The sequence below is a fragment of the Jaculus jaculus genome, chromosome 7 (assembly GCF_020740685.1).
Source record: "Jaculus jaculus isolate mJacJac1 chromosome 7, mJacJac1.mat.Y.cur, whole genome shotgun sequence".
In the NCBI taxonomy this organism is placed as follows: domain Eukaryota; kingdom Metazoa; phylum Chordata; class Mammalia; order Rodentia; family Dipodidae; genus Jaculus; species Jaculus jaculus.
In genome coordinates, this window is record NC_059108.1 from 51,153,211 (window position 1) to 51,177,595 (window position 24,385).

At 38.2% G+C, this 24,385-nt stretch overlaps 1 protein-coding gene across 4 annotated transcripts in view; it reads left to right on the top strand.

Annotated features, from left to right (window-relative positions):
- Fbxl4 (F-box and leucine rich repeat protein 4) overlaps positions 1-24,385 on the top strand; it is a 106,628-nt gene that overhangs the window by 15,126 nt on the left and 67,117 nt on the right. For all 4 annotated transcript variants that reach the window (XM_045155201.1, XM_004660592.2, XM_045155203.1 and 1 more), the window contains exons 4-5: positions 5,222-5,567; positions 22,895-23,139. In XM_045155201.1, coding sequence (XP_045011136.1) covers positions 5,222-5,567; positions 22,895-23,139 — 591 coding nt within the window. The remainder of the gene's footprint in view (positions 1-5,221; positions 5,568-22,894; positions 23,140-24,385) is intronic.

The window sequence follows — 24,385 nt, forward strand, 5'->3', positions numbered from 1 at the left end:
CTAGTGATTTCCAGAGTGTAGAATTTCATAAGTAACTTGGGTCCAGATTCTCAGAAGCTGACATTGGGATTCTTTCTCCTATGTAGGTAACTGCTGTTCAAGGGCTCTGAAATATGTCAGTAAGAAAAGGGGAAAGCTTGGCAGAGAAGGAGAAATCAGGCAGGGACGAAATTTCATGGGGAGTTTCCATCTTGCACTAGCCCATCTGTTTCTGCTAGTCTTTGGCTGTGGGCTCGAAGGGCTGTAAGGAAGATTGAAAATCATTGATCTTTTTCAGTTACCTTCACTCAGTTGTTGGGATGGACTTCCAAACCAGGAACATTTATGGGAGGAAGAGATTTATTGAAGTTTACAGATGGAGAGGAGGTTCCATAATGGCAGAAGCTGACCCACTTTCACAGACCCATGTAGAGAGAATAAAACAACTATCACCACTATCATAAGCAAGTACATTCCGGAAACTCCAGGCAGAAATCACTTTGTGTATCTTTAGACTAGAATTCAGATCCAGCCCTCCCCCCCCCCCCCCCCGCCCACACACACATACACCTTAGGGCTGGACCTTAAGGTCTGCCCACAGTGACACCAAGTTACAAACTTTAATAACACTCCTGAGTTTATTGGGAGACATCCATTTAAACTACTGCAATACATGTCCTTCAGGATCCCAAGATAGTTCTTTGAACAGGGCTTCAAATCTGAGTTTGAAGGATGGGCCTCATAATTGACCAAGGCTTTAAGCATTAGAAAAGAATATACTACTAACAAGTAGTAAATACAACGGTTATTAAAACTGGGACACCCAGAATTATCTGATTGTCATCTTTGTTAAATAAGCAGACATTGGAAATACAATGAAACAGCAGTGTCCTTTAATATTACCTTTTCATAAAATAAATCTGTTTTTGGGCTCAAGAAATCAGCATGATCAGAATCTTGACTAAAGAACCTTTAGCAATTTTACAAGACCATGTGTGCATGTATGTGGACATGTTGCTATGCATTCTTTTTCACATTTAATGGAGAGAACTCTATTATACAGTGAACTTTTGCCAGTTGTTTTGATTGAGCACACAAATTAAAAAACAATATTATTGACAGCTTCCATAAGTTTAGGTAATAAACCATGACAATTCCTATCCCGTCCCCATTCTTCCTATCTCAAATCCACCCTCCATTGGAAACCCTCCTTTCCAATTAGTCTGTCTTCTATTTTGATGTGGTCTTTTCCTCTTATTATGGAGATCTTATGTAGGTAGTGTCAGGCACTACAAAGTCATGAACATCAAGGGCATTTTGTGTCTGAAAGGTTGCATTGTAAGCAGTCCTACCTTTCTTTGGCTCTTAAATTCTTTTTGCTACCTCTTTTGCAGTAGGCCCTTGGCCTTGGAGGGTGTGTTAGAGATGTCTTAGTGCTGAACACTCCACTGTCACTTTGTTTCAGCACTATGGTGACTTTTGAGTTACCCCTGTGATCTGAAAAGAGAAGCCTCTCTAACCAAAAGAAAGTAACATTAATATATTGCTATAAAGATAGAAGTGTTTAGAGGGCAATTTGGTGGGCATAATGTATGCATTTAGCCAGACAACAGCAGGTGATATTGCCCTACGGCTCATGACCTCCCCATTTTTCTCTTTGATTTAGGTGTTCAGAGCACACACGTTTTATGCCACTTAGGAGTTTAGCAAATAAGTATGTTGGAGTAGGTCTAGAATTTATCTTCAGAAAATGAAGTTCTTTTGGTCTTAAACATTCAAAATTTAAAAAGTTGTCTTTTCCTATTTAACTGCTTTTCTTTGGTTAAAGTAGTAGAAAAGTTTCAGTTGGTTCTATAAAATTTTACTGTCTTTTTTGACTGCCTAGTGTCTTCTTTTTATAACCTTTTTTTTTTTTTTTTTTAAGGGAGAGTGAGAGAAAGAGAGAAAATTGGCATGCCAGGTCTTCAGCCACTGAAATATAACTCCAGACCCTTGTGCCACCTAGTGGGCATGTGCAGCCTTGCACTTGCCTCACCTTTGTGTGTGTGACTTACCTGGGATCTGGAGAGAGATTGAACATGGGTGCTTAGGCTTTTCAGGCAAGCACTTTAGCCGCTAAGCCATCTCTGCAGTCCCCTAATATCTTTTTTTAAACAATATTTTGTTTATTTATTTGAGAAAGAGGCAGAGAGAGAGAGAGAAGGGGCATGCCAACCACTGCAAACAAACTCCAGATGCATGCGCCCTCTTGTGCATTTGGCTTATGTGGGTCCTGGAGAATCAAACCGGGATCCTTTGGCTTTGCAGGCAAATGCCTCAACCACTAAGTCATCTCTCCAGCATCCTAATATCTTCTTAATAGGAAAATAAAAGAGGTAGTATAGTGTCCCAAAACTTAGGCAAGATCTTAATGGATTTATATGTGAGTCAGAAAATAGAATATTTTATAAGAAAGGGAAAGAAGGAGATAATTACATGTTGAAATCATACTAAAGAAGCTGAAATTATTCAAGAGACAAAATTTAGTGGGCTTATTTTTAGTCTTCAAAGCCATGTTTTGAAGTTCAGTAGAGAGAACGACGCTGTCAACGAGAGTTTGCTACTAGAGGAGTGGCTTAGGCAGCAGTTTGAGAAACTTGTGTAGTCTGGTTCCTTGACCTTTTGGGCCAAGAAACATGATTTTATCATTCAGGATGGAAGTGACCAGGCTCTCAATATGGAATGGTTTGTTGTGTTAGTTTCTAATTTGAGATGTGCTGGAGTGTTGTCGCTAAATACAAATAAGGGTTCTTCTGTTTGGTGGGTTTTATTTCTAATTTTCAGGAGAGAATCTTCAAAAAATAACAAATCTGATGTGATTATAGAGGTTCTTGGGACTGTGAAACTTTCTTTTGTAGTTCTCGAGTCTATGGCTCATGATCCTCCATGGTAAGTACTGGAATTCCCCTTTAGCAGCATACTTACTTCTGAGTATATATTCAAAGGGAGTGAAATCATCATACCACAGACCCCAGTAATCTCAAGTTTATTGAGACACTAGAATAACTAAGAGAAAGAATCAGCCTAATGTCCATCAGCAGATGAGTGGTTAAAGAAAAGATGGTGGATATGGTCAATGGGGTATTATCCAATCAAAGAATAGAATTTTGTCATTTGCAGCAAAATTGTGGAACTGGAGAACATTGTGGTAAATGGACTAAGCTAGACACAGGAAAACAACAAATACCATGTGCTATTCCTAATGAATGGAAGTTAAGATACAGTCAGCCTGAAACTAGAATATTGATTGCTGAAGATTGAGAATAGTGTGGGGAGAGGGCCAGATAGAGGTTGGATTTGATCAGTGCATGCTATATGCCTATTTGGAATATCATACCTGACCTCATAAATTTGTACCATTATTATATGTTAAGAAAATGTGGGCTGGAGGGATGGCTTAGTGGTTAAGGTGTTTGCTTGCAAAGCCAAAGAACCCAGGTTCAATTCCCTGGGACCCACGTTAGCCAGATACACAAGGGGCTGCATGCATCTGGAGCTCGTTTGCAATGGCTAGGGGCCCTGGCGTGCCCATTCTCTCTCTCTCTCTCCCTCTCTCTACCTCTTTCTCTGTCAAATTAAAAAAATAAATAAGAGAAAATGATTAAACAAAAAAAAAAAGAAAATGAAAAGATACAGTTCTTTGGGGGCTGAAGAGATGGCTCAGTGGATAAGGTACTTACTGTACAACTCTGAGAACCCATGTTTGGATCCCCATGTAAAAACTGGAAGCTATAGCAGGCTTCTGTAATCCTAGTGGGCCTGTGGTGAGAAGGGATGAGAAGGGAGGTGTAAACTAGAAAATCTCTAAGAAGCTCATGGTGAGTAACAGGACACTGTGCCTCAAATGAGGTAGAAGACAGGGACCAATCCACATGTTATCCTCTGATCTCCACATATGCACTGTGGCACATGCTTGCTTGCAGTCACACACCAGCATGAACATGAACACACAAACATACCCCAAGTAAATAAAGAATAAATAAATGTTTTCTTTTTAAATAAATAAAGAATTTTTAATGAGAAAGTTTTTATTGCACTTTGGTATGGTTTGAATACTGAAGGTGGAAATCTTCACTCCCCAGAATGGAGCAATATCACCTTCCTGACATGTGGATACCTATAGTTTGTTAGCATCCACAGTTTAGATCTTTCATTTGAGTTTTGCACTTGTCCGTTTCGTTTTCTATATGCCTTACTGTGGTTAATTAATTTTTACTTATATTTCAGAAGATAATTGGTCCAAGGAAATGAGCTAACAGTTTATTAGGGTAAAAATCTCATATGTGAAGATTTAGATAGTATTAATAAATCAGTGAATTTGTACATTACATCATAAGGTGATAGGGATCACTGTGACATCAGTTATTACTTTAAACAATAGATAATGCTTTCAGTGGGCATTCTTGTATCCTGCTTGGCACAAGCTCTAGAGAGCAGTTCATGGTATATATTGAGAGACTTAATAAAACTAAAAACTCCATTAGCTAAAGTAAATGATTTGAGGTTTCTAATGTTCTCTGTTGTATTAGAAAATATTAGAGTAGTTAATTATGACCTTTATGAGGGTACTAAATATGTGATGGTGCTATGTTAGAACAGTTTTATAAGAACACTTGACATTGGGTATGAGACTTAAGATGAGCAAGTGATAGTATGTCTGGCTGGAAAGTGGAAGTTCCTTTGCAGGGACAGGAAAGAATGTTTTTTCACATGTAACGTGTTTTAGATATATGCTAAGTGATAGGAATGCAAGAAGGTCCAATAAGACAGTTTCTTGAAAATTTGGACAAAACTTAATGACTATTTAAAAAGCAGAAAAAGATGACCATGTGAAAGTTTTGGGCTTACCTGCTGCCAGTAGCAGGCATGGAAAAGGTGGAGAGGTAATTTGTGAGGATGCTGACTGGCTTAGCATCTGCGGTGCAATAGGGTGTGCATACTCTTCTGCCTGTTCTGGATTTTAACCAGTGTGAAGTCAGGGTGGGTGGGAAGGGACTTACAAAGATGTCACTAATAATATTTATGACATCTAGCTGTTTTTTTAAAAAAAAATCATATCCTTGAAATAATTCTTGTATTTGAGTCTGTTCATCACATTTGACTGCTGTTTCACACTGTAATGTTTTTGGTGTGGGCCATACCCTTAAGGTACTGGTAGGTCTTAGTGTAAACTCTATTATAGGGAAGTTTCTTTCTTTGGCAGATGGGAGATTCTTTGGTCAGAGAGACCTACGAAGGTGAATGCTTCCCAGGCTCGCCAGTTTAAACCTTGTATTAAGCAGATAAATTTTCCCACAAATCTTATACGACTGGAAGTAAATAGTTCTCTTCTGGATTATTACACCGAATTAGATGCAGTTGTGCTACATGGTACGAAGGACAAACCACTGCTTTCTCTCAAGACTTCCCTTGTTGACATGAATGACCTAGAAGATGAGGACTATGAAGACAAGGATGCCTGTGGAATAGACAGTCTTAACAAAAAGTTAAACAGTGCTGCTCTTGGGGAAGGGCCAAACAATGGATATTTTGATAAGCTACCTTATGAGGTAAGCCTAATATTACAGAGTTTTAAATGTTTAGATCCTAATGTTTATTTTACTAGATATCAGAGAACTGGAAGCATTGGTAAAATGTTTAGTGTGATGAGTTACATATTTCAATTTTGGAAAAACTAGGCAAACTTATGTTAGATAATTTCAGTGTTTTTGTTTTGGGGTTGACTTTTTAATGATTCTGAATAAATTACTAAATAATCATAACCAAATGTATAAAACAACAGTAAATTATACTCTATTTTAATTCACACTTATATAATATGGGCAGTATGTGCTTAATGTTATACCACTTATGTTAAAGAGTATTTGCTGTTAGAAATAAAAGGAAGAATACAATTACGAGGTGAATGCTTATTCCATTTAACAGCTCACAGCTTTCCTCAGGGACCTTTTTTCTTCTTTATCAACTTATATTGTCCTAATCATAATGTTTGGTCCAGGCTGGTTCAGAGTGCCTTTTTCCTAGAAATACTTTTTCTATATCTAGTTTGAAGTCTTGTTTTTACTGCATCTCTATGTGAGTGCTTCTGGGGTATATTTAGTATCTTTAGCTTCTTGTAGCCATGTGATACCAAAATTTCCTCGCCCCATATGGTTCCAAAGCCTTGTTAGGGGTACGGGTACAAGGAATTTATATTTCCTTTTGAATATTACTTTGTTTAGTTTATGCGCGCTTTCTCTCTCTCTCTCTCTCTCTCTCTCTCTCTCTCTCACACACACACACACACACACATGCACACACACGCGCGCGCGCACACACACACACTGGAGAGATGACTCAACATTTAAGGTGCTTGATAGCACAGCCTGATGGCCCTGGGTTCAATTCCCTAGTACTCACATAAAGCCAGCTACACAAATTGGCACATGCGTCTAGAGTTCTTTTGCTGTGGCTGGAGGCCCTGGTGTGTCCATTCTCTCTGTCTCTCTCTTTCTCTGCTTGCAAATAAAAATATTTAAACATTTGAAAAAATATAATCAGGTTTTAATAAAAAAAATTAGTAGACCCAAATTGCAAAGAGTCTAGATATCTTCCAAATTGATGAGTACTTCAGATCTCACTGTCATGACACAGTAACTTAGTTTGCATGGAATGATAAGGCAGCCTCTTGAATGACTAACAGTAATAGTAAATGCAATATTAAAGTGCTGTGGTATATCTGTGAAGCAGCTAAGTGTTAGGTACAGGTGAATTTAAGGGTTTAAAGCGATATAGTCAGTTAGCATGGGGCCCTTTGTGGGCAAAGGGAGGGTAGATAGGAAGAGTCAATTATGGAGGGACATGAGACATGTATAGAGCATGCCATAAGGCTTTGAGATCTACCTTAGTAGCAGTGGGAACAGCTCACTGGGAGGAAACTAAATCATTTCCTGATTTTTTTTTAACCCATGTCCCATAACTACAAAATAGGAATTTAAATTTAATTTATGTGTTTTAAATGGCTTATTGAATTTTATCCTAATAAAATACCCGACTTATAGCATTCAAATGAATGACAGGTACAGAAAGAACAGAATATGCAGAGATAAAAAGTAAAACTGTTATCTGCTGGAAACAGCAGTATTTCAGTATGGCTGAAATATTAAGTTGAATAGGGGATGGAGGTTTAGGGCTGCCTCAGTGCATACCTCCTTCCACAGGGGTAATAGTTCCTGGACCTCCTTCACCTTATGGGAGACAGTCACTTTTGCTGCACCATAGGGGGCTTTTTGAGTTTTACCAAGAGGTTGGCATGTATCCCTGCAGGTGGTGGTCTTTGGGGAACTGTGTTTCTCTAGTACATAGGAGCACAAATACTTTAGACTTGGTAGATCATTTACTTTTGCTACAAACCTAGAGCAGGGGCTGGAGAGATGTCTCATTGGTTAAATGCACTGTGTACAAGGCCTAGTGGCCTGGTTTTATTCCCCTGTACCTATGTAAAGCCAAATGCACCAAGTGACACATTCATCTGGAATTCAGTGTTCTCATACGCTCTCTGCCTACCTCTTTTCCCCTCCATCTCTCTTTCTTTCTCTTTCATCTAAAGAATAAAAAAAAAAAAAACTATGGCAGATTCATGATTATAATTTATACCTCTTGTATTTATTGTATACCCTCTTGAAAGGGACAGACAAATATGAAATGTAAAATGATAGCTCAGATTCACAAAATTGTCCATAATGTGCAGGTAATTTTGCACATAGTTTGTCCTACAGTTAGGGAATTATCTAGATGTTTCGGTTTATGTGACTTCCTTTCATATGGAATAAAAAGGATTATTAGCAGGGCATAGTGTCACATGCCTTTAATCCCAGCATTCCGGGAGGCAGAAGTAGGAAGATCTCCGTGAGTAGTTCAAGGCCACCCTGAGACTACATAGTGAATTGCAGGTCAGCCTGAGCTAGAGTGAGACCCTACTTCAAGAAATTAAAAAAAAAGAAGGAGGATTAAGAGTATTAAAGGTTTTGTTTATTTACTGGGGAGGGAGGGTGAATGAATGAGCAAATAAATATGGGTACAGCATCAGGGTTTCTTGCTACTGTAAACATCCTCCAGATGCATGTGCTTGTGTATCTGGCTCTACATAGGTACTGGGGAATCAAACCCAGGCTTATTAGGGTTTGCAAGTAACTGTCTTTCACCTCTGAACTGTCTTTCCAGTCTGGTTTTATTTTAAGAAGGAACATAGTGTAGCAAGTCCCAGACCAAAAATGGACAAAAGATTGCCTGAATAAAAATTTAAAAGGAGAGTCTTTATTAAATCAGCTGGCATCTGTTTCCTCACAGCAAGGAGGAGAGTACCCTGTTCTACTTTTATAGTGAGTTTTTAAAGGCAAAACCCACATTTCTTTACAATGCTCTGAAGCCCCCCCCCCGTAATTATCTTTAGCAAGAGCAAGCAAGCATGATTACAAAAGAATAATTTTTACAGTTAGTAGCAGGCATGAAGTAGATACCAAATATCAGGACATCTTGACCTCAGGGTGAGAATAAATACCAGATGCTTTACTGGGACCCATCCACATTCTTGTAATTAATGCTTTGTATTCATCTTTAATCTCATATGGCTCATTGAGAATGTCAAGATGGCTGAGTGGCCTAAGATGGCTTCCCTTATGTCTGTTCACCAGAGGTTGTTTCATTCCCCACTGGTTTTAGTACTGAGTCAAATCTTAGACTCCTCAGTTACAATAGCCTCATACTTGGTCCTGAGAACCATTGATTTTACTGAGGAAATTCTCTGTTACGTAAACTTGATTAGAGCATTTAAAATGCAGGGGCCTACAGTCAGTCCTAAAAGTAACAGAATTATGGGTCTGGAGATGGCAGTAATTGGAGTGGTGAACCAGGGTAACCAAAAAACCAAATTTCCGTACAAGCAAATAGGCAGCTGGTTTACCAAAGCAGGACATGACAGTTGGCTTATGCAGTTTATATGATTTAAAACAATTTTTCAAAACATACCTATGAACCAACATGCACATGAATCATGTAGTTGAGTCTTCCTAACCATAAGCTAGCTGTATTGTATTCTGTTATAGTGTAAACTGTTCTTCCCTCTTATCACCACTCTGAGTCCCCCAGACAGTTCTATCTTTGCCATTCCTTTACTGACGGAGATAAGTTAAGCTCCTTGGCACTTAACTTACATAGTGACTTAGTAAATCAGTCCAGATTTCAGTTTTTCGTTACATTTCCATCCTCTTCCCGGTCATAATTCCTTATGTTTTAACATGTAACTTTCCCAAACAGGCACAGTATACATCATGTCCATGTTTTTTTGATATTTCACGTTGAATTCCTCAAGCTTCTGCCATGCGTAGTCTAGTCAGTTTCCGCAGTGACTAGAACAGGGCTGTAGTCTCCTTGTCAGGGGCAGGTGTCCTTAGGAACTTGACCTGGAGGGGACTCTCTGGGTCCCTAGTGACCTGTTTAGGTACTACAACTGGCTGAGGACACTGTCCTTTGGACTCTGGTGTGATGAATTTATACCCCTTGGCTGATGGGTATGGGCCCAGTTCCCTGAGGGTATGTGGGTCCCCTTGTGTTACAAATTTTAAGGGAGGACCATCAATGGCAGGAGAATCTGGTTTACCTCTATAAATTTGAGTGAAGAGATACCTTCAAACTACTAGCACCACCCACATCAGCAAGCTTAACCAGCTAGAATTCTAAATTGCTTTTACTCAGGATGGGAGTCTGAGATCTGTCCTTAGTGATATTCCTCCTTTAATAAGACATGTCAAAGTGAGGTTGGACTAATACAAATCAATAACTACCAGGTAAACATAACCAGGGAGAACAGTTTTTGGATTTTTTTTTTTTTAATTTAAATGCAACTGTGTCTGACTAATAGGGACAGGCAGAGGCAGAAGGCATGAGTTAATGTTAGAGTTTAGCATTGTAAGCCAGCATCAGACAGGGGAGACTGTTAGTCTGAATCTTTGTTTATATTGTAGATATCTTTTCTTACTGGTAGAAAATATAAAGCTCAGACAAACTATATTACTATTGTTTGTATATAGTGGATTTCCCTAAGGCATGGAGAGCTTCAGCAGTTTTCCGAAGAACAAATTCACAATGACTGAGTCACTTTTTATAAGACTTAGCTTATATCCTCAGTGATAACCACCCAGAAATACTAGCATGAACAAGACAGGAACCATTTTAAAATTACAGGGTTTTAGCCAGGCATGGTAGTGCATGCCTTTAATTCCAGCACTTGGGAGCAAGAGGTATGATCACTCTGAGTTCAAGGCCAGCCTGAGACTACAGAGTGAGTTCCAGGTCAGTCTGGGATACAGTGAGATTCCCCCCTCCCTTGAAGAAATTTAATAAATAAAAATTACTCTAGCCTTTAATTTTTTTTCAAGAGGAAAAGCATATTAAGAAAAACTTTAGATAATTTTCAAGGTTTTTCAATGATCTGACTGGCCAAAAATAACATTAAGCAAATGAAACATAAGATCTAAAAGTTTTCATTTTCTTTTACATTCTATTACTACTGATTGGTTTAGCTGAATAGTTTTGTTTACTGATGGCCAAACATCATGGACTTTGGATAAACCAAATTAGAATATTCTGATATCTAGAAGAGTCCAATATTAACAAGAAGTAGAGTTCACATATTTAAGGCACATGAGGCTACAGAGACTAAACTATGAACAAAAGATCTGCTAACAGAATTCAAGATAAACAAGAAATCTATATTATGTAGTAACATTTTTGGTTTAAATAGGAAGACATGAAAAACTTTATAGTTTTTAAAAAATATTTTTATTTATTTATTTGGCAGAGAAAGGAGGGGGAGAGAGAGAGAGAGAGAGAGACAGACAGACAGACAGACAGAGAGAGAATGGGCATGCCAAGGCCTCCAGCCACTGCAAACAAATTCCAGATGTATGCAGCCTCTTGTTCATCTGGTTAACATGGGTCCTAAGGAATCAAATCTGTGTCCTTTGGCTTTGCAGGCAAATGCATTAACTGCTGAGCCATCCCTCCAGTCCAAACCTTACAATTTTTAAAGCTCATCAGAATCTGGATATCTTTATATAATATTTTCTTTACATATCTTTTCTTTATGAGGAGATTTAACACTTTTAAAGGCTAAATAAGGTGTTCTCCCAATCTAAAAGCCAGTTTCTGAAATTAATTCAGCCATATCTAACATACCCAAAGAATAGAGGAACTGGACTAAACTGCCATGAGCTAATGAAAAAGGAGGCAAGGCTCATGGAAAAGAGAGGGAATGTCATACAAGGCCACTTGCTACTGTAAACAGTCTCCAAGTGCGTGCTGCACTGTGTGCATCTAGTTTTATATGGGTGCTGGGGAATCAAACCCAGGCCATATATGGATTTGCAAACAAGCAATTTTAACTGCTGAGCCAGAAAGAAATATTTTCAATCTCCTCCAAATCAATTTATAAAACTATAATGAATCCAGATATATATAAAATTTCATGACACAATCTATAACTACTCAAACTTTAACCAATTGTATAATTCTACCTGTGGCACTTTGATTAAACTTGCTCAGTAATGACATATGTTAAATCTATTGTATTAAGGCTGATTGTTGGAGGAATTGAGGAATTACATCTTAAGTCATAGAATAACTTTGTTTAGAAGTTTCTTTTACTGTTCAACATGAAGTAAATAGTTTCCAAGTGTATGGCAGATAAATGCTGTTCAGTGTCTTCAGATCTAGTCTATTTATACTATAAAACAGGAAAAGAGAATAAATAATGCCTCTGTAAGATTTTTTTTTTAAATAACTTTTTATAAAAGAGTAGACCGGACTTGACTTATGCTATTTACTCAGACTATACATATAGATTTTATCATTTGTTGACTTTGGAACTTCTTTTCTTATAACTTCCCTGAAACATATCTTTTTTTAAAAATCTAAAATCAGATTTAAACATTATTAGAAATTTTCTGACAAGCTCAATATTGAGTACTTCCAAATTTAAACACAAGTCTTCAGGCTGTTGTCTGATAGTAGTTCCATAGGAGCATAGAAAGATAAAGAACTTAAAAACAGTCACACATTTCTTATAAGAAGTCCCCACCTCCAGCCGGGCGTGGTGGCACACACCTTTAATCCCAGCACTCAGGAAGCAGAGGTAGGAGGATCGCCGTGAATTCGAGGCCACCCTGAGACTCAATAGTGAATCCCAGGTCAGCCTGAACTAGAGTGATACCCTACTTTGAAAAACAAACAAACAAAAAAAGTTCTCATCTGTTCACAGTGACTTGGGACTCACCCATCACCATTGTGGGGCCAGGATCCTGAGATTCCCTGTGCCTGCAGCCCCCTGGCTGTGCAAGGCAGGGAAGCTAAGAAAGAAGTGCCATCAGGAATTCTCCTGGGGCAGCATAAACCCCAGAGAGGTCTATGTCTTGTCTCCCTGTCCAACAATGAGACTGTGTGTTAGGCTTACTCCCAAGGGCCACCTGGCCACCTGCAGATCAAGCCCTTCAGTGGAAAGCACTAAGAGACACATTGCAGGTGCATCTGCCTGGGACTGGCCCAGAACTTAACTGTTCCTGATCTACTTATTGCCCCTGGGATACAGCCCCTGGGTGAGACAGCATAACTTCCCCTCTTTTTTTTTTCACCCTAAATTACAAGGAGAGATTTGGACTTCCCTCAGGGCTACAAGGCAGTTTTCTGATCTTGTCATTTTTCAACTTTTTAAGAGTAGGAGAATCTTGCATTTTTCCCTGCCTATGATCTTACTTTCAGTGGTCCTTGTGGGGTACACTCAACAGTAAAAGTTGGACATGCAGTGTAGTACAGTGTGCTTGGTGGAGGACATCCCCCACAATGAAATGACACTGCTCAGAACAGAAATCACTCTGCAGCCTTAGGGCTGTGAGCCAAATACATACTTATACACACATACTCATTTCAAGTACACTTTTTATCCAGACTGCAGACAACCATCTCCTCCTCACACATTCATTCACTCATTCAGAAGCTGTGCATTCCCATTTTAAATTCCTGTTCTATTTACAACTCTGGAGATCAAAAACAAACCTCAAAATTACTTCAAGTATAATTTCAGACCTCACTTTGAGTATTTTTCCAAACCAAAATTTCACTAGCCTGTATTTCAGTATTCAGTTTTCAGTTTCCACTAGGGTGGTCAGGGTGTCCAGGTCATCTAAGGATGACCTGTTTGACAGTTGGGAGGTCTATGCTTCCCTCTGATGGTCATCCCATATCAAAGGATGGCCAGTATAATTCACATAACTTCCTCAAAGAAAAGGTATCTTATGTGGCACCTAAGTCAGTTGTCTGCTGTTGGAAGAAGGAAAAGTTAATACGGACACATTGCAATGGGCTAGATGTACTAGATGTGGAGCTATCTGTCCCATGATGGAGTTTTCAGATTCCGCAGCTGGTTTCCTAGAAGGATCTAAACATGTTAACTACAAGAAGACAAACACTAAACAAATAGACACATGGCCACACACAACTGAGTCAGACCAAGGATTGGGATTCGGGAACTAGTTCCGCATCCACCCTTCCACTGAACCCCCCTTACCTCTGCAGGTTTTCAGACCAGATGACTCTCCACTCACAGTGGTGTTGATGTCCTTTGACTGCCACTCCTTCCTGCCGGGGCCTGGAGAATGTCCCTGGGGCTGAGGAATGTTTCCCAGCAGCCGCTGCTTAGGATCTCCAACCTGCAGTCTGAGTAGACTCCCAAGAAATCAAGATTCTATTATAAGACCAGATTCAGGGGTCAGTTTAGTGAGAAGAATATCTCACTGGGGCCTCCAAATGTAGCAAGTCCCAGACCAAAAATGAACAAAAGACTACCTGAATAAAAATTAAAAAGGAAAGTCTATATAAGCAAGCTGGCATTTGTCCCCTCAAAGCAAGGAGGAGAGCAGCTCCATCCTACTTGTATAGTGAACTTTTAAATGCAAAAACCAGGGCTGGAGAGATGGCTTGGCGGATAAGCACTTGCCTGTGAAGCCTAAGGACCCTGGTTCGAGGCTCGGTTCCCCCAGGTCCCACGTTAGCCAGATGCACAAGGGGGCGCACGCATCTGGAGTTCGTTTGCAGAGGCTGGAAGCCCTGGCACGTCCATTCCCTCTCTCTCCCTCTATCTGTCTTTCTCTCTGTGTCTGTTGCTCTCAAATAAATAAATAAATAAATAAATAAATAAATAAATAAAAATTAAATGCAAAAACCACATTTTTTTTTTACAGTGATCTGAACCTCTCCCTTCCCCATAATTGGCTTTAGCAAGAGCAAGCAAGCATGATTACAAAAGCAGAGTTTTTGCAGTTAGCACCAGGCATGAAGCAGATACCAAATATCAGGACATCTTGACCTCAGGGTGAAAGCAAACACCAGATGCCTTACTGGTACCCGTCCACATTGTAACTTAATGCTCTGTGTTAATCTTTAATCTCTTAGGCTCCTTGAGAATATTAAGATGGCTGAGTGGCCTAAGATGGCTTCCCTTAGGTCTGTTCACCACAGGTTGTTTCATTAGTGCAATGAAATTTTTGTCTTTCTCTGTGTTATGAAGAATGGACTAACAGAAGGTCAAGGTGGGCAGCAGAGATACCAGTTAGGAAGTTACTGTAGTAATTTAGGTAAGAAATAATGAAGTCTTGAGAATGAGATTATCTGAAAAGAAGAGGAAGTGAGAGTATTCCAGAGATTGAGAAAGTGGGTGACAAAAGTGACTAGGAAATGTGGAAATGAAGCAAAACAGGAACATTTGGGTTTAAGATGGAATGACTCAGTCTGCAGACATGACATCAGTTACAGGGATATTAGGTAAGGTAGGAAGATATCTGACTGATTTGCCTATGATTCAGCAGGATCAGGATTGTCTGAAGACAGTGGGTGGTTTCTATCAAAGTCAGAAACTCAGCAGGAAAGTCTTAAGTTTACATTTGAGTGAATCTTCTGTAAATACGAAGGGACATCATAGTAGATGAAAGTGAGCAATGAAACTGCAGAGTTTGAATAAAGAGTGAGGAACTTAATTCAGAGAATACTCACCTCTAAGTCTGATAGGAAAAACAGGTCTGGAAGGGGATGTGGGACAAAGATGAGTCTTAAAACTGGAACATTAGGAAGTTGAAAAGGAACAGGGAGAGAAAGGGAGAGAGGGAGAGAAAATGGGTGTGCCAGGACCTCAGCCACAGCAGTCAGACTCCAGACGCTTGTGCCACCTATTGGGCATATGCAACCTTGCGCTTGCCTCACCTTTGTGCATCTGGCTTGTGTGGATCTGGAGAGTTGAACTTGGGTCCTTAGGCCTCACAGGCAAGCACCTTAACCACTAATCAGTCTCTCCAGCCCCTATATTTTTAATTTTTACCCATTTCTTTTAAAAAGAAATACTTTATTAAGTTATCTGGTAATGTCTACCAAATGTCATAAACTAAAAGCTCATATACTATTTAATTATCAAACACTAGAATATAGCTACTGGCCATATGTGATATTGAGCACTTGAAATATGTCTGAATTGAGATATGCTGAATGTGAAAACTATTGAATTTCAGTGAGTTAGAAAAAATATCAAATAGTCTAATTATAATTTTCTACTAATTTATACCTTTTGTATCAATTAAAATGATTTTTCCTAATTTTATTTTTAATGTAATTATTAAAGTTTTGGAAAGACTTGTCCCTTACCTTGGCTCACATTTCAATTTAAAGCCAAGGGGTGGGGACAACAGTTTGACTGAATGTTGTTCTGAAAGTTCTAGACATGTGAGAAAAATCAGAGGCATACTTTTTGTAAAGTAAACTATAAACTGATCATTTTTAGGCAAAATGATTATATATTAGAATACTCAGGAGGTAGACCAAAACCTGGTAGAACAATAAATATTTGGCAGATTACAAAAGTAATAGATAAAAATCAATAGCTTAAGGAATTCTAGAAACTTAAAAGATCATTAAATAATAAGTTAAACTCAAAAGTGCAGATTTTCCTTAAAGTAATAATGTACATAATGGATTTCCAACTAAAATGCAAAGAGAATTTTCATTTGAAAAATATGATGATGATGATGATGATGATAATAATGATGATGACAGTTGTGGAAAAGACTGGGATGGAGGACAACAATCCTGATTCTCATTTGTAGCCAAACAGTCCGTCCATTACAATATATATTCTTTTTATTTACAACTTCTGTAAGTATAGACAATAAAACATGATAATCTCCCACCACTCCAGTTTTCCCTCTCCCAGATTCACCCTCCACTGAATTCTTTCTTCTTTCCAATTAGTCTCTCTTTTATTTTGATGTCAGCTTTTTTTTTTTTTTTTTTTTTTTCTGTTAGCATGTCTTGTGCAGGTAGCATTAGACACTGAGTTCATGAGTATCAAGGCCACTTTGTGTCTTGTGGCTCTTACATTCTTTCCACCACCTCTTCTGCAGTGGTCCCTGAGTCTGGGAAAGTGTGATAGAGACTTCCATAGTGCTGAACACTCCACTGTCACTTCTTTTCAGCACTATGGTGAGTTGAGTCACCCCAGTCGTCACTGTCATCTGTAAAGAGAAGTTTCTCTAACCAAAAGTGAGAATAGTGTGAGTATATGGGTATAAATGTAAGTGTTTAGAAGGCAGTTTGGTGAGCATAATATATGCATTTAGCCAAATAACCAATGGTAGTATCCCCCTTAAGGCTTATACCTCCCCAGCCATAGGTTTTTGATTACATTTTCAGCACCAGGCATGTATTCCTTTCTATGGAGTGGCCCTTCCAGTCCAACCAGAGAGGAGTTGGTTTGTCCCATAACAGACATGCTACTGTTGCACAAGTTGGCACATTTAGCTTGCAGGGTCCACTGCTGGTTAAGGCTATTGTTTACTTCTCTCCCCCAAAAGGCTGCATGCTACATAGTCATATTCTTAAACATGGAAAATGCATTTATCTTAAGGGATTGCAATGGGAGAAGTGGATAGATAAATACAGCAGAATCCAGTCCTGGAAAGAACCAAGAGTTTCTATAATTAAGTTTCTGTAATTAGCAACAACAAAAGGAGGAAAAGGAAATAAATAACCCAATGATTTTTCTTGTCCACCTGATGTTGGCCAGGGGATGATGTCCACCCTCTGTTCATGCCATCATTTTTCCTGCCATCATGGAGCTTCCTCCTTGAGCCTGAAAGCCAGGTGGACAGGAGAGTGTGCCAAACACTGGCAAGCAGAAACTGGCTATAACACCCATAAGGCTGCCCCAACAATACACTGCCTCCAGGAGGCATTAATTTCCAAATCTCCATCAGCTGGGAATGTATCATTCAGAACACCTAAGTTTATGATGGACACCTGAATAAAACCACCACAATGTCCTTGAGAAAATATTTGTGACATATATAACAGGTGAATATTACTTGCAAAGACTATCAGTGATTCAGTGATATAAAAACAACCTGAATTTCTTATTGAATGCAGAATATCATGAGAACAGTTAATGGAAGACATACAAGTTTGGCAAAACACATTAAAATGACACTGATGCCTTTCATCATGGAAGTGTAAATTATTATGGAAAAATAATTTCATCAGATTGTCAATTTTTTTGAAAAAATGATAGTGTTTAGTGTTCTAAAAATGTAAATGAACTGTGATTTGGTGGTTAATGAGGTAGTTCCTGATGTCACCCAGCCACTATACTTGTAGAAATATATCCTATAAGAATACTTCTGTGTGCTTACAAAGGTATTTATATTTTCTGATAGGAAAACTGAAGCTTTTTAAATGGCCAGCACCAAACAAATATTTTATAACTTCTAATGTATGAATATATACTATGGCAAAAGTTTTTTTTAATATTAATAGACCTCATAATATTAATAATATTAATTTGTTTTGATAAGTACAGCTCTTTAAGAAGTATCATTAGGGCTGGGGAGATTCTCAGTGGATAAAGTGCTTGCTGAGTAAGCCTAACAACACAAGTTCAGATCCCTAGACTCCACGGAAAGCCCAGTGCATAGTAAGAATATCTGTCATTTCATAGGAAGAAGGGAGGCAGAGACAGGAGAATCCTTAAATCTACAGACCAGTTAGCCTTTTGTATGCTGCGGCAAACAAGAAGGGACCAGCCTCTTGGGTGGAGGGCAAGGAATGATCATCGAAGTTGTTCTGTGATCCCAGGTACACATTGTGGCACATGTGTGTGCTCACATTTACATAGGTGGACACACAAAGGCACCATTAAATGAGAAAATTTCCATGTATTATTGAAATGCTACATTTCATATTACATTATTATATTTTTATTTTGTACTGTTTAACCATATAATAGCATAGAACAGTATCTCATATATATATATATGAGATACTGTTCTATTGTTTTCATCCTTGTTTCATATATATATTTATATTTGTATAAAACAGGGATGAGCCACCACACCTCATTTATTTATTTAGAAACAATTTCACCAGGCTGCTCCAGCTGGTCTTCAACTTATGGGCTCAATTGATTCTCCTGCTTCAGCCTTCTGAATAGACTGCAGTTATGTTCCTCTAAGCCTGACTTGTAGGTAATTTCTGAAAGGTTGGAGTACTTTAACATGGGGAACGAGATTGGGAGAAATTTACTCTAAAGACTTTTAAATAGTTTGTCCATTTCTGCTCAAATTTTCAAAATAAGAACACATTGATTTTAATATTAAATATTTAAATATTTATTTATTTATTTTTGGATTCAGGACACCATTGTGTAGTCATGGTTGGCCTGGTACTCTCTATGTAGCCCAAAGTGCCTCAAACTCAGCAGTTCTTTTCTCAGCCTCTTGAGTGCTACGATAATGCATTTGAAACAGTATCTGGCTAAAAATATTTTTAAGGGGACAACTTTGTGTTCATCAGACTAGGTTAAGCTTCTACATTGTGTATCATACAATAGCTGTGGGACTAAAATTTTTAAGCTAAGAGAAACTATATATTTTTCTTTTTTGTTCGCTTTAAAAGTTTTTGATAATTTCATACACACACATATATATATAAAATAAAAAATACAGTAAAATATATAAATAATATATATAAATATAAAATATATATAAAAATATATAAAATATAAAATAAAAATACAGTGTGTGTGTATATATATATATACACACTCTATTTTTATCTTCTGACTCTTCTCTTTTTCCTCTCCCAATCCCATTGGACTGCTGCTTCTTCCCAAATAATCCCTTCCTTCTTTCATAGCTTTTTTTCTCTTTTGACCCACTAATTTAATTAGGGTTACTTACATGAGCATTAGTAGGGCATTATTTACCAGAGCATATGCAACTTTACCATGGCTACACTACTGAAGAGAATTTCTCCCTCACCTCAAGCGACTGTTAACTGCCAATAGCTTCTCAGGAAAGGGTAGAGCCTCATGAACTCCTTTCTCATCTATGAAATGTTGATAGGATTAATTTTGTGTAGGTAAACCCATCTGCTGTGGGTTCTAGGATGCAATCACCATGTCATGTCTAGAAGACAGCATTCCATAGCACTTCTCTGATCCTCCAGTTAAGTGTACCTCTTCTTCCATGATAGTCCTTGAGCATGGAAAGGGTGTGAGAGAAAGGATGGGGAGGGGGTGAGGAAGGAGAGAATGGGCGCACCAGGGCCTCCAGCTGGTGCAAATGAACTCCAGATGCAAGCGCCATCTTGGGCATTTGGCTTATGTGGATCCTAGGGAACTGAAGCTGGATCCTTTGGCTTTGTAGGCAAGTGTCTTAACTTCTAAACCATCTCTCCAACCCCATTTAGGGTTGAAAACTTAGTATTTTAACCAGTTATGAATCTGCATTAACTACTGCAAATCGAAGTTTCTCTGACCAAGGCTGAGAGAGCAACACTAATCTAAGGGCATAAACCTGCATATTTAGAGGACAGTTTGATAGGTATAATGTATCCACTTAGCAAAACATAGTGGCTCCTTTCCTAGAGTCTATGATCTCCACAGGCATGGACTTTTGACCAAGTTTACAGAGTCAGGCATGAGTTCCTTTCTGTGGAGTGGACCTCAAATCCAGTTAGAAAGAGTCTATTAAGAGCTGAATAACTCTTTAACCATTATGCCACCAGTGCCTGGAAGGTCTGTGGGGTAGCACTCAGGGTCCATACCTGGGTCCAACCCCTGGCACTTGAATTGACTTTTGGTAGCAGCATCATTCACACATGCGAACTCTTCAAACTTTTTCTTCCTCCCTCTCTCCCTCCCTCCCTGCCTCCTTCTTCCCAACCCCACCCTCTCTATTTATGGTCTCATTCTAGCTCAGGCTGACCTGGAGCTCACTCTGTAGCCCAGGATGACCTCAAGCTCACAGTTATCCTCCTACTTCAGCCGCCTGGGGTTAAAGGCATGATCTACCATTTTCTGCTATGTTTTTAATTATCTGGAAAAGTAGTAGATTTCCATTTGGCTTTTTAGTCCCTGGTTTTGTTCAATCCTCTCCCATCCCTTCACTTCCTTCCCCATTCCTATCCTTGCTTAAGCCTTTCCATCTTGCATAGAGAATTCCCCCTGTACTTTCATATCACATGCATGTGCTCTGTGGATCCACCTCCTCCACCACTGAATACCTGTTTTTCATTTCTCTTTTGGCTCCCTTCTAGCTTCCTGGCCTCTACAGACATCATTTCAACTTAAACACAAATCTATAAAACTTTAGAAGTAGAATCCATGTATGAGGACATGTAGCATATGTCTTTCTGAGCCGGGGTAACCTCACTTAGTATAATATTTTTCAGTTATATCTGCTTTGCTGCAGATATCATAGTTTCTTTTCTTTATAGCTGAATAAAATCTCATTGTATATCAACTGTATTTTCATTATCCATCAGTTAATGGATGTCCATGCTGCTTTCATTTTATAGCTGTTGTGAATAAACAACAGTGAACATGGATGTGCAGTCTTCTTGGTTGTAGGATATAGAGTCCTTTGGTCATATGCACAGGAATGGTATAGCTATGTCATAATAGTTCTAGTTTTAGCCTTTTGATAAACTTCCCATTAATTTCCAGAGTGGCTACACTAGTTTGTGCTCCCACCAACAGTGAAAAAGGATTCATCTTTCCCCACACCTTTGCCAACATTTTTGTCTCTATTTTCTAAATGATAGCCATTCTGACTGGGGTGAGTTATAATCTGAAAGTAGTTTTAGTTTGTATACCCTGGTGGCTAAGCATGCTAATCAGTTTTTTAAATACCTATTGTTTGAGAGCTCTCTTCATTTCTTTAGCCCATGTTTTGATTGGACTGTTAGTTTCATGTTTAGCTTTGTTGAGCTCTTGGCGTGCCAGATATTGTAGATACGAATCTTCTGTCACGTGTGCAGCTGGCAGAGACTTTCTCCACAATGTGAGCTGCCTCTTCCTTTGGTTAACTGGTTGCTTTTTTGTGCCCAAGCTTTTCAGTATCATGAAGTGCATTTGTTGATTCTTGGGCTTGTTTCCTGAGTGACCAGAGTCCTACTTAGAAAGTCCTTCTTTATGTCTGTTTTGAAGTGTTTGTCCTGCTTTTTCCCTTAGCAGTTTTGGAATCTCAATTCTTAATTTAAGGTCTTCTCTCCAGTTGGAGTTCATTTTGTACAGAGTAAGTGATAAGGAAGTAGTTTCATTGTTCTTTGTTTTCCCATCACTGTTTACTAAAGAGGCAGTTTTTCTGCAATGAGTATTTTGGGCATGAGTTCATATCTGGATATTTTGTTCCATTGAGCTACTGTTTTGTGCCAGTTCCATGCTGGTTTTATTACTATGGCTCCATAATATGTGGTAAATTGAAGAAGATCACTTATGTAAAGGATATAATTATAGGACAGAAAGATTAGGTGAATACCTTTCATTAACAACAAACCTTAGCTTCTCTCATGTGAGTAAGATTTTTAGCATTAAGCAAATACTCAATTTTTAAAAAGTGATTCATGGTTGAATATAGACAATTTTAGAAGTTCTTTGAGAACTTGTTTTGAAGTCCCCAACTTTAAAAACAAGACAAAAGAAAAAAATACAAAGCTCAGACTAGCTCAAGGAGATAACTTGAATTGAAGATGAGAATCTTTTTTCATTCCATCTTGTTAATGATTTTTGTATTTTGTGATATTTTCTGTTCCTTTAGTGCTGCTAGCTGCCTTCAGTGGACCCCATTTTTCCCACATTTTTGGACCTTTACATTAGCTCCCTGGCTCTCTCCTGCCTCCTACAGCGCCCTTTCTAAAACATAGCATTCTGACCTGTCACTGTAGTTTAATTTCTTTCTGTAGTCTTCATTGCTCCTCTGTGTACCCCATCCTTAAGACTACACTCTCCTTTCACCTAGATTGCCCCTCCCTTGTGACCTGAGTTTTCCTGGCATAAACACTTCACTATGGAGTTAGGCCTTATGAGGCTCTGATAGCATTCTTTGCTATCTCTTTAAATTTTGTTAAATCATACTGTATTTCTTAATCCCCTTAGGTCTCTAAGAAAGGTAACTTTTTAATTTTGTATTTCCAGTGACTGGCATATAGAAACTGTTGTTTTTGAAAAATTGTATCATTCAACAGATGACCAAAATACATCTATGAATCCTATTAAAATGAGTTGTCAATACAAATAAAGTATTTGAATGATCTGTGGAATTGAAGACAGTCTTATGTATGTGTAGTTTCTTTCCATTTGGGTAATTTTGTTGAATATTTGTTTATTGACTATGAAAATGTTGTTCTACTATATGATACTATTTCATATTTGCTTACATTTTATTAGGTTAAATTTTAACAGAATGGTACCATTTTTTATCCTTGGTGATCTTGATTTTTACTCTTGGTTTTTCTGTCTTTTTGGTAGCTCATTCAGCTAATACTGAATCACCTCACATTGCCAGACCTGTGCAGACTGGCACAGACTTGTAAACTACTAAACCAGCATTGCTGTGACCCACTCCAGTACCTCCACCTCAATCTGCAGCCATACTGGGCGAACCTAAATGATACTTCTCTCGAGTTTCTCCAGCCACGATGCACCCTTGTCCAGTGGCTTAACTTGTCTTGGACTGGCAATAGAGGCTGCATCTCTGTAGTAGGATTTAGCAGGTTAGTGGAACATCTGGTTGAGCTTTTTTCCATGAATAGATTATACTTAATATATGAGTTGTCATAATAAAAAATTAATAATATATATTGTGTGTTCTACAAAAAACTAAAAGAGAAATAGGATGTATGTTTGGAATGGTGCTGTTTGTAAAAATGAGTGTTTTACCATCTTCTTCAGTTAGAACTCAATGTGAAGGGTAACTATATCCTTTACTTCTTACCATTTAAATCCCAAGTGACTTTCAACAGAACTGTTTTTTTCTTTCTCATATTTTCAGCCGAGATGATTAACACATTTAAAAAACTATTTCCAAATGAAAATCTACCACTCTAATGTGATTTGTCAGAAATGGAAAACAATTTATTACAGAACATTTTTAATTAAATCTTAATTACATGTGCAATACATTGCCCAAATTTAGAAGCTCATTTGAGCTAATTATGTTGAAATGCAATTGCCTGCCTGAATAGACGACCACATTGCAGACCTGCCCAGGTGTCTGTGCTCCTTTCTATTTAAGCATTTAGTTTCCTCACTGCTAAATGTCACCTGTTAAACATTTGAAAGCTTGCATAAGTGAATATTCATTTAGCAATGTCAGAGTAATTTTTCCTATGATACAAACAGGTGTTTTCCTCTTAACTTTGATTGTTGTTCTCAATGTAAGCTACCTATGAGTTCATCATTTTTAAGTTAGGTAATGGATAAACTTTGGGGAAATTTTCTTTTTAATGAATGAATAATCCTGTTTTGCAGCTATCTCTGTTTGATCAGGTGATGCATTCTGGTGTAGTATTATTTGAATTAGAAATTTATAGATGGAGCCTTGTTTCCTGATGGCTCAAATTATAAAAAATGAAGTGGTTTTGTAAATAAATATATAATGACATTATACTAGAATGAAGATATATGAAATATTAATAATGTGTTCAGAATGTTAGTATTAGTGCTTTACACTTCAGGTGCTTTTTTTCTTTTTCTTTTTTTCAGGGTAGAGTCTTCACTCTAGCCCAGGGTGACCTGGAATTCTCTGTGTTGTCTCAGGGTAGACTCAAACTCATGGCATTCCTCCTACCTTTGCCACCCAAATGCATAAAGGCGTGTACCATCACACTGTATCATCAGTAGTTTACATTGCACATGACAAATTAAACTGACTAGTAGTGGCTCACAGCATAATTGAATCTATGGATATACTCAGTTTCCTTTTTTTTCTTCCAGAAGTAGATCCAGGGAAAGAGTTCA